Genomic DNA, 14,445 nt, shown 5'->3' with positions numbered 1-14,445 from the left:
GGACTAGAGTTACAGATGGTTGTGAGCCACTCTGTGGGTGCTGGGGATCAAACCCAGGTCCTCTGGAAGAACAGCCAGTGCTCCCAACCACTGAGGCATCTCGCCAGCCCTTTCTGTGTCTCCTGAAATTGGGCCTCAAAGTGCGTCATTGTTGAGGACATGACCTTGGACATTAAAGATCCAGAAGGGTCACTGAAGTGGCCACAGCAAAACGAGAGGCCTGGACAGACCCTGGAGCCTTCTAGTCCCTTACTCTTTCAGCTCATCAATGGTCTTCTGTTTCTCATTGATCTCATCTCGGAGGCGGGCCAGCTGCCGGTGATGGGCCTCACGGTGACTCTCCATCTGTACTTCCAGGGCCTTCTGCAAACAGCCCGACCCTGTGCTCAGAGCCAGACTTCCAGGCACGATGGGCACAGCCCCCGCCCTGCCCAGCACCCACCTCACACCTTCCCCGCATACCTTCACCTCCTCTGCATCCTGCGCATCTGGCTCCTTGTCCTTCAGAGCCACTTCGTGCACAGTTTCTAAGGGAGAGAGAAAGACAGCTTCCATGACACCAGTGAGCTCCAGGTCACAGCGGAAGGGTGCATAGGGACGTTCTGGGTTGGGACAGTCCAGTTTGATACATCAGGGATGGAGGACTATGGTCTGTGAAACCCAGGCTAGATGTCGAGTAGCCCAGATGGCGAGTAGCCCACGACCTGACACAGGGCTCAAGCTGATGCCAAGTGATGCCAAGTGAAGCATCAGGTCATTTTTTTTTCCAATGTGTGTGTGACTTTCCTTCCCCATCCCTCTGGGACCTCGACCCAAGAATGGCTCGGCCAGGTCTAAGCAGGCCTCACCCTGTGCCTGAAGCTTGGCTAGTTCATCACTCAGGGAGTCATAGGACTCTTCCAGGTGCCGTTTCTTCAGCTCCACACTCTGCATGTACTCTGTAAGCGAGCGGATCTTGGCCTCGTGCTGGTAAAGAGAGGCGTAAAGAAGATAAAGAGTGCAAAGGATCTAGCACTGTGAACTGCAGCTCTCCTCCCGAACCTTCCCCTCCTCCTGCTGCACTTTCACAGGCCAGGGGCTGTTCTTATGGAGACTCTTCCTCTAGACATGTCTTTGGCCTGGGTCCTCCCAACTATCACTTGGCTCTTTAGGCCTCGATCTCTATTGACCCAAGCCACTGACCCAGAGGTGGGTGTTGAGAGCCTATCTGTAGCCACAGAGCAGCCTGTCTACACCCTCAAATGCTCACCTGAGAGATGAGCAGCTGGCAAGATGACAGCTCCCTCCCAGTCACCTCCATCTTTCTGTGACACTCCACCTGGAGGCCCTCCAGCTGCCGACACCGCTTCACCACAGACTTAACCTCTGACTTGATCTTGCTGATGTAGAGCCGGGCCACAGTGAACTCCTCTTCGATGGCCCCGCTGATCTCCACCGGCTGAGTGTGGGTGGAGGAGGAACAGCTGCTTCTCTGAGGCAGAAAGCCAGCACCTACATCCGTCACCCTCCACCCAACACACTCTCCCCTCCACAGGTACCCAAGGAAGCTGGGAACTCCTCAGCGCCTTTTAGCAGCTTGGGCTACCGGCCTCATTGTCACAAGCTAGGGTCATCTGAGAGGAGGGAACCTCAACTGAAAAATGTCTCCATAGGGTAGGGCTGTAGGGCATTTTCTCAAGTAGTGATCAGTGCAGGAGGGCCCAGCCCACAGAAGGAGGTGCCAGCTCCGGGCTGGTGATCCTAGGTGCTAGCAGAAAGCAGGCTGAGCAAGCCAGGAAGTAGCCACTTGTCCCGTTTAGGGAGAAGCCATGGTCTCCATACCAACTCCTGCCTCCAGGATGTCACCAGGTCTGAGTCCCTGCCTTGGCTTCCCTCAGTGAACTGTGGCCTGGAATATGTAAGCTAAACAGACCTTTCCTCCCCAAGTTGCTTTTGCTCATGGTGTTTCCTCACAGCAATAGTGACCCTAACTCAGAAACAGCTCCTGTTAACTAACATTTCACTTCAAAGCCTCTGTTTACATTCAGATGCCAGATTTTGACAGCCCTCCCCTTCCGTGCCAGTCTCAAACCCCGGGCTTAAGTGCTTTGCCTGTCAACCTCCCAAAGACAGCAAAGACAGTGCATACCTCTGGACCCAGCTGGGCTTTCTTTGTAGCTAAACTGGTTCTGCTTGATAGTTCTAATAGGTCATCTTCTTATGCACAGATTTGCATGTCATTCCCACCCTGTGTCTCCTCTAGATCCTGCCACGAATCTCTGTAGCCATATGTAAACCCTTTAGAATATGTCTTCTCACTTGTACCTACAAACCTCTAACTGTTCTTATGTGTCTAATCTGAGGCATGGTCCCTTTTTTTGTTACCCTAAAAAAACAAAACAAAAAAACTAGATATTGCTATGTAGCCCAGGCTGGCCTAGAACTCTTGTTTTTCATGTTTCGGTCTCCCAAATGCAGGGATCACAGATGGGTGATACTACATCTGGCTCTTGGAGGGGATGTTCTCAGTACACCAAAAGGATGGACTGTCCTATCATGCACCTCTCCCTGGTGCCCAGAGCAAGAATGACCTGAACAACATGGCTGCCTCTTCCCACTCACCAGCTTAATCTCTCCGTTGCCCACGATGACACTGAATTCACTCAGGTCCTTCATCAGCCCATTCAGTACCTCAGCGATCCGTTTCCGCTGGTGTCCACTGACCTCCTGGAGCCGCTGTAGCTCAGACTCCAGGGACAGCATGGTGGCCTAGGGACAGCCCCTAAGGTCATTACCATTGCCAGCCTCCTGCTCCCCTTCCCAGCTTGAGCAGAGTCTCTCATGCCATGCAAGACCCTGAGGGCTGCTACGGATAGAATACAGACCGCACAGAAGCTTCTGGAAGAGAGAAGGGCACATTGCAGAGGCAGGCGAGGGCGGGTGTCTCAACACACTGACTGTCAGTGCAGAGGGCACAGCAGTGGTGGGAAGCAGAGGTGTGTCAGGGAGGCCTCAGGACACTTACCACTTTCTGGGACAGCTCATCCACCAGGAGCTGGTTCTGTTGGCTCTTCTCCTCCACCTCCTGGGACTTCTGGTCATAGTTCACTGCCAGCTCCTCCAGGGCCTGCAGCACTTCCTTCACCTCATCCTTTGCAGCATCGTTCTCTGACTGTAGGTGGCTCAGCTCCCGCTGGACCTTCTCATTGTCTCCCCGAGTGGACACTAGCAGCTTCAAGAAAGAGGCGGGGCATGTGAGACGGTGCATGCTCTCAGTGATGGCCTCTTTGGTGATCACTGTGTGAGCTAAGTTTCCAAAACCCGCGGCACACACTCCAAGTCAAGGGGAGTGAGCACCAGGCTTCATTAGCCAGGATGGAAATGCACCAGACACCATCATTTGGACTTTCAGAACAACCTGGCTGGTCACTATGTGGCTGCAAACAGGCCTGAGTTCATTAGTTTATTTCTGAGACAGGTTTTCTCTGTGTGGCCTTGACTGTCCTGAAACTTGCTTTGTAGACCGGGCTGGCCTTGAACTCACAGATCCCCTGCCTCTCCCTCCTGAGCGCCGGGACCAAAGGTATGTACCACCATGCCCAGCTTAGCCTGAGCTCTTGATATTCCCGACCCAACCTAAGTGAAGTCTCCATATTGCATGATGTTCGTGAGCCACTAAGTGGGATGCCCATTATTCATGCCTTCTGTTTGTTTTTAGACAGTTTCAGGTATCCAAAGCATTGAAGCAAGAACGGCCTTGACCTTCCATCCTGACTGTGGCTATGCACCAGGCTACAGGTGTGTACAACTGGGTTATGCTCTGCTGGAGATCAACCCAGGGCCCCACGCCAGCCAGGTTCACACTCTACCGGTACAGCTCCACCCTCAGCGGCTCCCACTCTGGTTAAAGAAGCGGTTTTGGATTTGCAGTGATGGAGACAAAGCCCTTCCTCTGGTCCCTCGCCCTGCCCACTGGTTACCTCTTCCTGGTCCAACATCTGCTGCTTCAGCTTCTCGATGAGTTGGCTCTGCTGGTTGATCTCATCGTCCTGTTGGAGGCAAGAGGGGATGCTGAGGGGTCACTTGTCCCGTTTAGGGAGAAGCCAGAGCCCTCCAAAATCTGACTGCTGCTTTAAGCTGGAAAGCACACAATATCAAAAGGAGGCCCTTTCCCTGGCTTCCTGCCAAGGCTGCAAGACTTTCTCAATTCCTTTAGGACAGTCTTGACACTACACAGTAAAAGTCTCCACACCCATATTCTTTAGCGTAAAACTTTTACGTTAGCACCCCAGTTTAGCCTAAATCACTTAAACAAACAAACAAACAAACAAAACCAACAAATTAAAAACTGGGGGTGATCTGAAACAGTCTAATGTAGCTAAGGCTCGTTGGTCTTGAACTCACTATGCTGCTGCAAATGACCTTGAACTCTTGATCCCCAGGCTCAACCTAGTAAATGTTAGGATTATAGGCATGTGCCACCTTGACCAGGATCTCTGTGTATGTGTGTGCTAAGACAGGGTCTTATCATGTAGCTCAGGTTGGCCTCAGATTCCCAGTCTTCCTGCCTCAGCCTTCTAGGTGCTGGGATTATAGGCAGGAGTAGCACACCTGCCTCGTGCGCACACACATACATATTGTATGTATCTTTTTAAATTTTTTTTTTGTTATTTCATGTGTATGGATGTTTATTCTGCTATAAGTCTGTGTACCATGTGTGTGTGTCTGCTGCCTGCAGTGCCAGAAGAGGGCATCCGATCTCCTAAAACTGGAGTTACAAATGGCTGGGAGCTGCCATGTGGGTGCTGGGGGTTGAACCCAGCCAGTGCTCTGAACCATTGAATCATCTCTCCAGCCTCAAAAGCAAATGCTTTTCATGGCAACCGAGTACATTTTGATAAATGGACTCCCAGACATCTGCTTAAAAGCCGTGTCCAGGCTGGCCTCAAACGTCCCACAGAGCCGGGGACCACCCTGAACTTCTGACAGTGCTGTCTCCATGTGAGGGGTGGAGTTACAGGCGTGTGCCATGTGGGGTTACATGTCAGTATTTTGTCATGCTGGGGCTGACCCTACAAGCTTTGTGCGCGCCAGGCAGTTGCCCTCACAACTGAGCTACATCCTTAGCTCCAAACAGACACGTCTATGAGGGACTATTAACGAAGTGAAAATCTACTTGTAATATAATGGTAACTGAAAAATCTGGAGTCAGTCAGGGCAGCCGCACTGGTAACCCCACACCGAGGAGGCTGAGGCAGGAGCATCAAGAATTTGAGGCTCACCTAAAATATAAGATCATCTACAAGAGAGAAATAGCAGATGCAAATTACTGCAACCATCTGCCTCAGTTGCATGATACACAAAGAACAGTGAAATATTAACACTGTTGACTCTGGACGAGCTGACCTACATCTCTCATGTTCTTCTATTTTTTTAAAGATTTATTTATTTATGCATATGAACACTCTATTTGCAGGCCAGGAGAGGGCACCAGATCTCACCATAGATGGCTGTGAGCCACCATGTGGTGGTTGGGAACTGAATTCAGAACCTCTGGAAGAGCAGCTGGTGCTCTTTAACCACTGAGCCATCCCTCCAGTCCAGCTTCTTCTAGTTTTAAAACCTACTTTCCACATCCCAAGGGTTGCACAGAGCAACTTTATAAAGAATTTCAGAGTGCGTGTGTCTGCGTGTCTGCGTGGTGTGTGGGTGTGCATGCCACAGTGCTTGTAGGACTCAGAAGACTGTGCAGGAGTCACGCCTCTTCTCCCGCCGTGCGCAGCGCACACAGTCAGGCTCGGCGGGAAGCAGCCGTGGCTGGTTCTAAGCAGCGTCACTAGACACTAGCTAGCTTTTGTAACCTCCGCCTTCAGCACCCTGCCCAGTGGCCTTCACCTTGTCATCAAGCTGCTTGTAGAGACGGCGGATTTCTTCCTCGTACTTCTGCCTCTCCTCGGGTGCGATGCGGACCACAATGGATGAGTTGTCATTCACTGGGGTCTCCTCACAGAGCTCGGCTCCCAGAGCTGAGTCTTCTCCTGCCAGGCGCTCAGTCTCAGGCACGTTCTCCCCTGAGAGTGGGACAGAGGGAGAGAAGAGACAGTGTAATAGTATTATCAACCCAACAGTATCGGCATCACCTATGAGACAAGCCTCTAGATGTATACCACGAGGGGTTTCCAGACTGAGTTAGTCCAAGTGAGCAGACCACCTTAAATGTGAGCAGCACTAGACAGATCCACCTTAAACGTGGGCAGCACTGGTAGACCGCCCTTAAAGGGGCAGCACCATTCCCTGGGCCGGTGTCCTGACTGAATGAAAAGGAGCACACAGTGGGGCAGCAGCTCTCAGCTTCCTGCCTCAGGATCCTTCCAGCGCCTTCCCTGCGCCCTCAGACTGTGCGCCAGAGCAGCCGCTTTATGCCTTACTGCTAGGTGTCATGCCACAGCAGAGACACGTGGCCACAGACGAGAAGGGAGAGCTGCATGCGCGAGCCGTCTACCCCGACTCCTCAGAGCCGGGCTCCCGGCCCTTGGGCTCCCTCACAGCCTTGCTTCCTAGACAGTGCTGGCCTTAGGCACTCCCGGACAGGGCTCCCTCCCATGGGACCCCCTCTAACCATTGCGCCACCGGCTCAGCTCGGCCTCCAGCTTCGCAATTGTCTCCTTCTGGGTCTTAGTCTTCTCCTTCTCCTTCTCATACTTCTTCTTCCATTGCTCAGCAGTCAGCTCCAGATTCACAGAGGCCGTGTTCTTAATGGTCTTCGCCCTGAGTGAAGAGCACAGACTGAGGTCAGTTCTTGGTGATACTGTGTGCGTGTAGGTGTGCCTGTGCATGTGTGTCCATGTATATGTGTGTAGTGTGCATATGAACATGTGTGTGTATATGTATGTGTGTGAGTGTGTATGTATGTGTGCATGTGTGTGCTTGCATGTGTGTGTACGTGAGAGAGAGAGAACAGCAAGGGATGAGACCCGGGCAGGGCACCTGGACCCTCTGGGGTCCCTGACACTGACCGCTGCCCAAACATCAGGGTGGACTTGGTCTCTGCGTCATTGTAGCTGGAGGGCGAGCAGCAGATGAACATGGTGGTCCTGCAGTTTCCTCCCAGCGAGTCCTGGAGAATCCGTGTCATTTTGCTGTCACGGTACGGCACGTAGCTTTTCTAGAGCAGGCGGCGTGGGTGAGAAGAACGATCTCAGCAGGGAAAAACGGTGAGCGATGCTCACCGGTGACTGTTTGACTTGACAAACGGCACCCGGTTTTTGTCCTTTGGGCAGGAACGGCAAGCGTGGACACGGGGAAGAGGCTGAGGGGTAACGAGGGGACACTCACAGTGCCCTCGGCCAGAGCGGAGATCACGTTCCCCAGGGCGGACAGCGACTTGTTGATGTTCTTTGCCTCATCCAGCACGGCTCCCTCTGCCCCTGTCTTGCTCACCTGTTAGAGAATTACAGGGGGGGGGGGCTGTCACCACAGCTCCTCCACTCAGACAGGCCCAGTGCAAAAAAGAGGGAGGGAACGGAGAACCGGATAAAGGAGGTGCCTAAGGATCAGGAAGACACTTCCTCCACCTGTGAACTCTCCTGCTAAAGGCCCACCCGCTTCATATACTTTCATATATTTCATTTATATGAAATATTCCTGGTTGGCAAACTCAGAGCCAGAGGGTAAATCAGGGGTTGCCAGGAAATGGGTGTCAGGGAGGACTGGGCAGTGACTGTGAGTGGGTAACAGAAATGTCCTAGAATTTGGTAGTAATGACCTCATGTGATCTCGAGAGCACGCTAAATTGACTGCATTGTTTGGGGTAACAGTGGGGAGAGTCTCGCTGTGTATCCGAGCCTGCTGACTGCATGGATTACAGATGTACACCACCAGGCCTGATTCGGGACTGTTTGTTCCGTGTGTGTGTGTGTGTGTGTGTGTGTGTGTGTGTGTGTGTGTGTCCCTGGGACCTGGGGCTTTCTAGTTAAGCTATGCCAGGGAGTCCCAAGGATCTGGCCGTCTCCAGGCCCCTAGTGTTGGACCCACAGGCATGCGCCACCATGCTGGCTCTGGGGACCAAACCCGGGTCCTCACGCCTGGACGGCAGCACTCTACCAACTGTGTTTTCTTTTGGCGAGAGCTCCCTACGTTGCTAACGATGAACCTGAGCAGTCTGAGCCTCCTGCCTCCATCTCTCAAGTGCGGGGATAACAGGCACACAGTAGTGCGCCCTGCTTAGGTAGTGGTAGGTGGAGGTCAAGCCTAGGCTCTCACTCCTCCTCAGTAAGGGCTTTACTAACTGAGTTATGTTCTCAGCCTTGGATTAAGAGAGAGAGAGAGAGAGAGAGAGAGAGAGAGAGAGAGAGAGAGATGGGTTGGAAGAGTGCGAGCACAACCTCAGGGGTTGGTCTGAGATTTCTACCTTGTTCTCCGCTGCTCACACCACCCCACCCTCTAACTGTAGAAGCACTAGGATTACAGACCTGAGCCACAGGCCTAGCTAGACGTGGCTTCTGGAGATTTGAACTCAGGTCCTCAGGCTTGCACACCAAATCACTTACCTATTGAACCATTTCCCCATGATGTATTTTAATGGTGAAATGTTTGCTTGTTATTGATGTTCATAGGATCTGCCTGTCCCTCCCAAGTGCTAGAATGACACTGAATTGCCAGAACACATGACCAAATTTATCTTTCTTTCAAATTTAATTTTAAAAAAGTCAAATCTTCCCCCAAGGGTTCCTTTCTGCCCCCGCCGCCACCTCAATGCAGAGATCACCAACCTTCTCGCTTCCAGCCAGGTCCACGAGGTAGAGCTTCCCACTGAGCTTCTGCTCCGTCTCGATGTTCTCCTGCTTGATGTTGATGAGGAAGATGCTGTGGCTCCGGGAACTGTGCTCATTCATGTCTGCAGGAGACACAGGACAGAGCCCACTGCCATCCCAACCTCGGAGAGGGAAGGGCCTCTGGCCATCCCTACTGTGCCATCTCCCAGGCAGGCGGCCCCTCCTCCCTGCTCGCTTGCCCCCAGTGGGCACAGAAGAGCTCTCCGTGTCTCCACTCACTGGTGACAGCCACGTGTCGGTTTGACTTCCCCTCGTCGATCACATCCAAAATCTCCTCTGGGCTGGACACAAAGCGTTCGGTACAGCCCTGCAGGAGGCGGGTGGTAGCCATAAGCATTGTTCTTCAGACTGAGCTGCCCACATGCCACCCACGTGACCGTCAGGGGTCACTTCTAAGTCCCTCTTGGCACAGCTCCATCACCCAGCTCCGGGGTCACTGGCCCATCCTTCACCACACACACCCGACGCCCAGCCACACACAAGAACCCACCCCGCTCTCACCTTGACAAACGGCACCCGGTTTTTGTCCTCATGCACAGACAGGTTTGTCTTGGTCACTGAATTGAGACAGAGCAGTGTGAGAGGCCAGTGCTCCCACCCCTAGGCGCCCTGCAGTCATCTAAAGGTAGGAAGGCTCCCCAGGTTACAGGAAGCTCCGCTCCTCCCTCCTCCTCCCAGGACTGCAGCTCTTCCCGGGCTCTGTGTACCAAGTGCCGAGCCTGGAGAGATCTTTTTGTTTGTTTCTGTCTCACAGGAGACTGAACCCAGCACCTCACACACGATAGGAAAGCACTTCTCCTGCCTTTAGTCCAGTCCCTCTTCCTCCTCCTTTCTCTGTTCGCCCCATGTTAATTAGACTTTGACCCAAGGCCTCACTCACGCCAGGTGCAACCAGGCACCGTGCCCCTTCGTATTCTTTCCTTTGAAGACACAGTCTTGCTAGGTTTCCCAGGGTAGCCTCAAAATCACAGTCCTCCAGCCTCCGAGCCTCTCAAGTAGCTAGGCTTACAGGCAAGCACCACCATTCCTAACTGAAAAGTCTATGGGGCATAGAACCAGGGGACTCTGGTGTGAAGAGGCCTGTCCCCATTGCTCAACCCCACCAATCTCTGGATGAAGGTGGATAACTGTCCTCAGCCTCCTCACATGTTTTTATCCACTGGGACCAACCACTCACCATCCAGAAGGTCCCGGATCTTATCCAGGTAAATCTCAAAGTAAGACACCTGGTCAGTGAGAAAGGGCACAGTGTGAGAAGATGCTCTGTGGTTTGCTCTACTCTCACTTACGTTTATGTGTATGTATCTTTTGCTACTTGTATGTCTGTGTATCATGTGCATGCATGGATCCCATAGAGCCCAGCAGCTCCACTGGAACTGGAGGTAGAGATGGTTGTGAGCCACCACGTGTGTGCTGGGAACTAGGACCTCTGGAAGAACAAGCAGTGTTCTTAACCTCTGAGCTATCTCTCCAGCCCCAGGAGGCTGCTCTTCAATCTAACATGGGAATCCCAAAGCAAACTGGCTCAAGGTGGCTGGAAAGCACAGGCTAGGACATCTTGGTGAGCCACTGAGGTAAGTTGGAGGGAAGAGTAAAGCTTTAGTTGGCTCATTCCAGGTCTCTCCTTCCCAGCCCCTCCCTGCCGGGGCCCCAGAAGCCATTATCGGCTAGTCACCTTAATGTGGAATTCCAGGTTCTCATCCATGGAGTAGATGTGGTTGAAGATGTCCCGGGCAATCCGAGGGATGATGCCCATCAGCTGAGGGTCATGCAGCTTGCCCTGAGGAATGAAGGTGTGAGTGAGGCTGAGACTCACAGTGAGACAGCTCAGAGGTGGGCAGGGGGCACAGAGGTAGGGAGTGGCTTAAGAGCATTCTCGGGGGATCATCACCACCATGTCAGCATGCCTGGACGTCCACTGCTGCTGACTTTCCAGGTCACAGGACGGCGGGGGTCAGGAGAGGGAGGGAAAGTGGGTGGGCAAAGGGATTCCTCCAAACCTCTTCTCATCCCCCAGACCCATCCACCCTTCATCCCTGGGTTTCCCCCCACGGAGATTCCTTGATCTTCTATGAACCTTCCTCATACCCCAGGTCAGATCCCTTACCTCCATGGTGTGTGTTTTCCCTGAGGATGTCTGTCCGTAAGCAAAAATGGTGCCATTGTAGCCAGCAAGGACATCTGGAAGAGAAAGTAGAAAAAGAGATCTGAAGAGTGTGTGTGTGTGTGTATGGGGTGGGTGATGGTGAACATGGGAAAATACATTATGATTACAAGTCTTACCTTTGACGATCTGCATGGCACATGCATGATAAACCTGCTCCTGAGTCGTGTTTGGGGGGAACACTCGGTCAAACACATATGGCTTTCCCTGGAGGGGAAACAAAGCAGGTTAGACATCAGCTGGGCATGTGAGATGGAAGAGGAATGCCACAGATGTTCCCATCACCTGCAAAAGGCATCCCACTCTAGAGCCCTGAAAATGCATAGGATGGCTGGGAAATGAGGGAACCTAGTGAGAGGAGCATCTGACAACAGGAGTGTGCTCCATGGCCGTCAGTAAGGAGTGTCACAGAGTGAGATTGTATAAGGGGGTCCTCATCTCAGTGTGAGGTTCTAGCATCCCACTAAGCCCAGTTCCTTTGTGGGAAGCCAGACAGAAAAATGGAAAGTGGGGAGCCATTCATTAATAGTAAAAACAAACAAACAAACGAGCAAAAAAACCCTAAAACTTTAAAAAGATCTCCCTCTACAGAGCTGTAAGTCTGGCGCAGAACCTCTGGAGATGCACTAGGAAAGGTGGCAGGCGCCATGCTGCAGCGGGCAGGTGGCTTTCCCGGAGACCCGCCTCATTCTGCACAAGTGCAAAGGTAAACCGTGGAGAGGCAGAGCCCCGGGGCCTTGTCTCGTTCTGCACAAGTGCAATAGGTAAACTGTGGAGAGGCAGAGCCTGGGGCCTTGTCTCTGGCTTGCTTCTGGCTGTTGCTTTGCCTTCCCCTGCTTGCCATTGTTGTATCCCTCATGTATCTCACACGGTGTGACTGGGTGTGGGGAGCCCTCACTGCCTACAGTCTGGTGTGACTGCTTCCTGGGTGTTATCCCACTCCGTTGGGCAAACTTCCTGAAGATCAACATGAAGACGTGTTTTCTTTCTTTTTAAGATTTCCTTATTTATTTTATGTATATTAATGCTCTGTTTTCATGCACATCAGAAAAGGGCATCAGATCTCATTATAGATGGTTGTGAGCCATCAAGTGGCTTCTGGGAATTGAACTCAGGACCTCAGGAAGAGCATCAGTGCTCTCCAGCCTCATGAAGACATATTTTCATAAAATAATGCTGTTTAGATGAATGGATAATTTTTTGGTTTTTTAAGACAGGGTTTCTCTGTGTAGCCTTGATTGTCCTGAACTCTTTTTGTAGACCAGGCTGGCCTCAAACTCACAGAGATCTACCTGCCTGTGCCTCTGAGTGCTGGGATTAAAGGTGTGAGCCACCACCACTGAATTGAGTATTTTATAATTTCTGATAATGATTTTATACAATTGCTGATTTGATTCAAGTACTTTTAAGAAGTTAAATGTTAAGAAAGTTGATAGAACGTTTAAAATTAGAGTCAAAAGTGGAATAGCAAAGGCTGCACAGGCTAGAAAAGGAGCTCACTGGGCATTCACACATTACAGCATGTAACTGCACTAGGAAGAAATAGGCTTGGGTCAGATTTATGATGAAGGAAACATTCACTCTAGATTAGGTCCAGGAATCAGATCACAGGCCTCAGTGTGCACCACGATAAGAAAAGCCACAAACAATAAATGAGTAATAAGAACAGAGGATGGATGATTAGCTAATTCAGCTATACAGGACTGTAAAAATAAGACATAAGATAAATGACCTGTTTCTTGGTACATATTGTTATCCGTTTGTAAAGGAAAAAAACCTGCTACTATAGGCTTGTCCTGCTTAAACCTTGTGAACCTGTGATATTAAAAAAAAAACAAACAAACAAAAAACAAAAAACAAAAACCTATTGCTTTGAACTTTCAATGAACTTGTGGAATGAAAGGCAGCTGAAGACTATTCCGTGAGAGACAAGGCTTGATGGAAAGACATGTAAACAGTAATCTTGCTGTACCTTCTTAAACCTTGTTAACCTTAAACTGTGCTAACCTATGACATGAAAAACTATTGCCTTGAACTTATAATGAGCTTGTGGAATAGAAGATACATTAAAAAACTTACTGCTTAGAACATGCAATAAACTTGTGAAATAGAAGACAGATAAAACTATAGCTTTAAACTTATAATGGAATTGTGGAATGGAAGATAGGTGTGTGTGTGTGTGTGTGTGTGTGTGTGTGTGTACTGTGGCACATGCCTGTGCCTCCAGGAATCAGGGAGGCAGAGGCAGAGAGATCTCTGTGAGTTCAAGGCCAGCCTGGTCTATAAAGTAAGTCCAGGGCAGCCAAGGCTACAAAGAGAAACCCTGTCTGGAGAAACAAACAAACAATGCAAAATTGATGACACAAGTGTACAATGCTCCCTAGGGTGTGAAGAAAACAAGAATGGAAGGCCACTATACAGTCACTGGTACCCTTCCCTCGTTTTTGAAAGATGTATATAAAATCAGAAATGAGGATGCCGCTCTAAGAACCTGTAGCTCAGTGGGGGAGCACCTGTCTACCAGGCAGGAAGCGAAGCAGGGGAACAACAGAGCAAACAACAGATCATCAGACCCAGGGAACATGCTGTAAACAGTATAAAATTCAGGGATCTAAGCAAAGATTTTCTAACTGTGTTTATAGTTTGCTCCCTGCTGTCATAAGTGACAGATTCCTTGGTTGTGTCTCCAATCAGACCATTCTGTTGAATCACTTTACTAGAGTCCACATGTGTCCAACTGAAATGTAAGCCTCTAGATCCACCCATGACGGGGGGGGGGGGGGAGGGTGAACTTTTAAAAAAAATTAAAGCTGCTACCTCAACCAAAAGAAAGACAAATTGGCCAGAGTTAGACCGAACAGCTGTAAATGCCACAATTCCCACTATTTAATGGATATTATTTGTCTAGGAAGAATTACACAAGTGTTTACAGTGGTAACTCTGGAAAGAGAAACCAGGTTAGATGATACTTTCTATTGTGCATCCTGCATTGTTAACTTTTTATCAAGTTTTGGCTTGTTCCTTGTTGTTTTGGCTTTTTAATGTATATTTTTGAGACAGTCTCACTATGAAGCTATGGCTAGTCTGTAACTGATGAAGACCAGACTGGCTTTTAGCTTACAGCAATCTTGTCTCTGCCTTTCAAGTATTGGAATTACAAGCATGACCTTGATCAAATTCTTTCTTAGGGGTTGGAGAGATGGTTCTCTAGTTAAGAGCACTGACTGCTCTTCCAGAGGACCTCAGTTCAATTCCTAGCACCCACATGGCAACTCACAGCTGCCTCTAATTCCAGTTCCAGGGGATCTGACACCCTCACACAGACATACATTTGGGCAAAACATCACATAAAATTAAAAAAAAATAAGACAAAGACAAAATAATTTAAATTTTTTTTTTAAAGATTTATTTTAGCTGGGCATAGTAGCACACGCCTTTACTATCAGCTCAAAAGAAACAGAGGCAGAT

At 50.2% G+C, this 14,445-nt stretch overlaps 1 protein-coding gene across 1 annotated transcript in view; it reads right to left on the bottom strand.

Annotated features, from left to right (window-relative positions):
* Positions 1–14,445, bottom strand: part of Kif5a (kinesin family member 5A) — a 38,497-nt gene that overhangs the window by 9,740 nt on the left and 14,312 nt on the right. Inside the window, exons 2-19 of the mRNA XM_021657801.2 lie at positions 11,097–11,184; positions 10,921–10,994; positions 10,489–10,593; positions 9,991–10,039; positions 9,315–9,370; positions 9,033–9,120; positions 8,751–8,875; positions 7,315–7,419; positions 6,996–7,144; positions 6,599–6,747; positions 5,875–6,050; positions 3,960–4,028; positions 3,005–3,211; positions 2,602–2,748; positions 1,250–1,438; positions 849–966; positions 463–527; positions 254–363 (exon numbers count right to left, since the gene is read on the bottom strand). Of these exons, the coding sequence (XP_021513476.1) occupies positions 254–363; positions 463–527; positions 849–966; positions 1,250–1,438; positions 2,602–2,748; positions 3,005–3,211; positions 3,960–4,028; positions 5,875–6,050; positions 6,599–6,747; positions 6,996–7,144; positions 7,315–7,419; positions 8,751–8,875; positions 9,033–9,120; positions 9,315–9,370; positions 9,991–10,039; positions 10,489–10,593; positions 10,921–10,994; positions 11,097–11,184 (2,069 nt within the window). The remainder of the gene's footprint in view (positions 1–253; positions 364–462; positions 528–848; positions 967–1,249; positions 1,439–2,601; positions 2,749–3,004; positions 3,212–3,959; positions 4,029–5,874; positions 6,051–6,598; positions 6,748–6,995; positions 7,145–7,314; positions 7,420–8,750; positions 8,876–9,032; positions 9,121–9,314; positions 9,371–9,990; positions 10,040–10,488; positions 10,594–10,920; positions 10,995–11,096; positions 11,185–14,445) is intronic.

This window comes from Meriones unguiculatus, chromosome 17 (assembly GCF_030254825.1).
Source record: "Meriones unguiculatus strain TT.TT164.6M chromosome 17, Bangor_MerUng_6.1, whole genome shotgun sequence".
In the NCBI taxonomy this organism is placed as follows: Eukaryota; Metazoa; Chordata; class Mammalia; order Rodentia; family Muridae; genus Meriones; species Meriones unguiculatus.
This window is presented reverse-complemented; position numbering and strand designations above follow the sequence as displayed.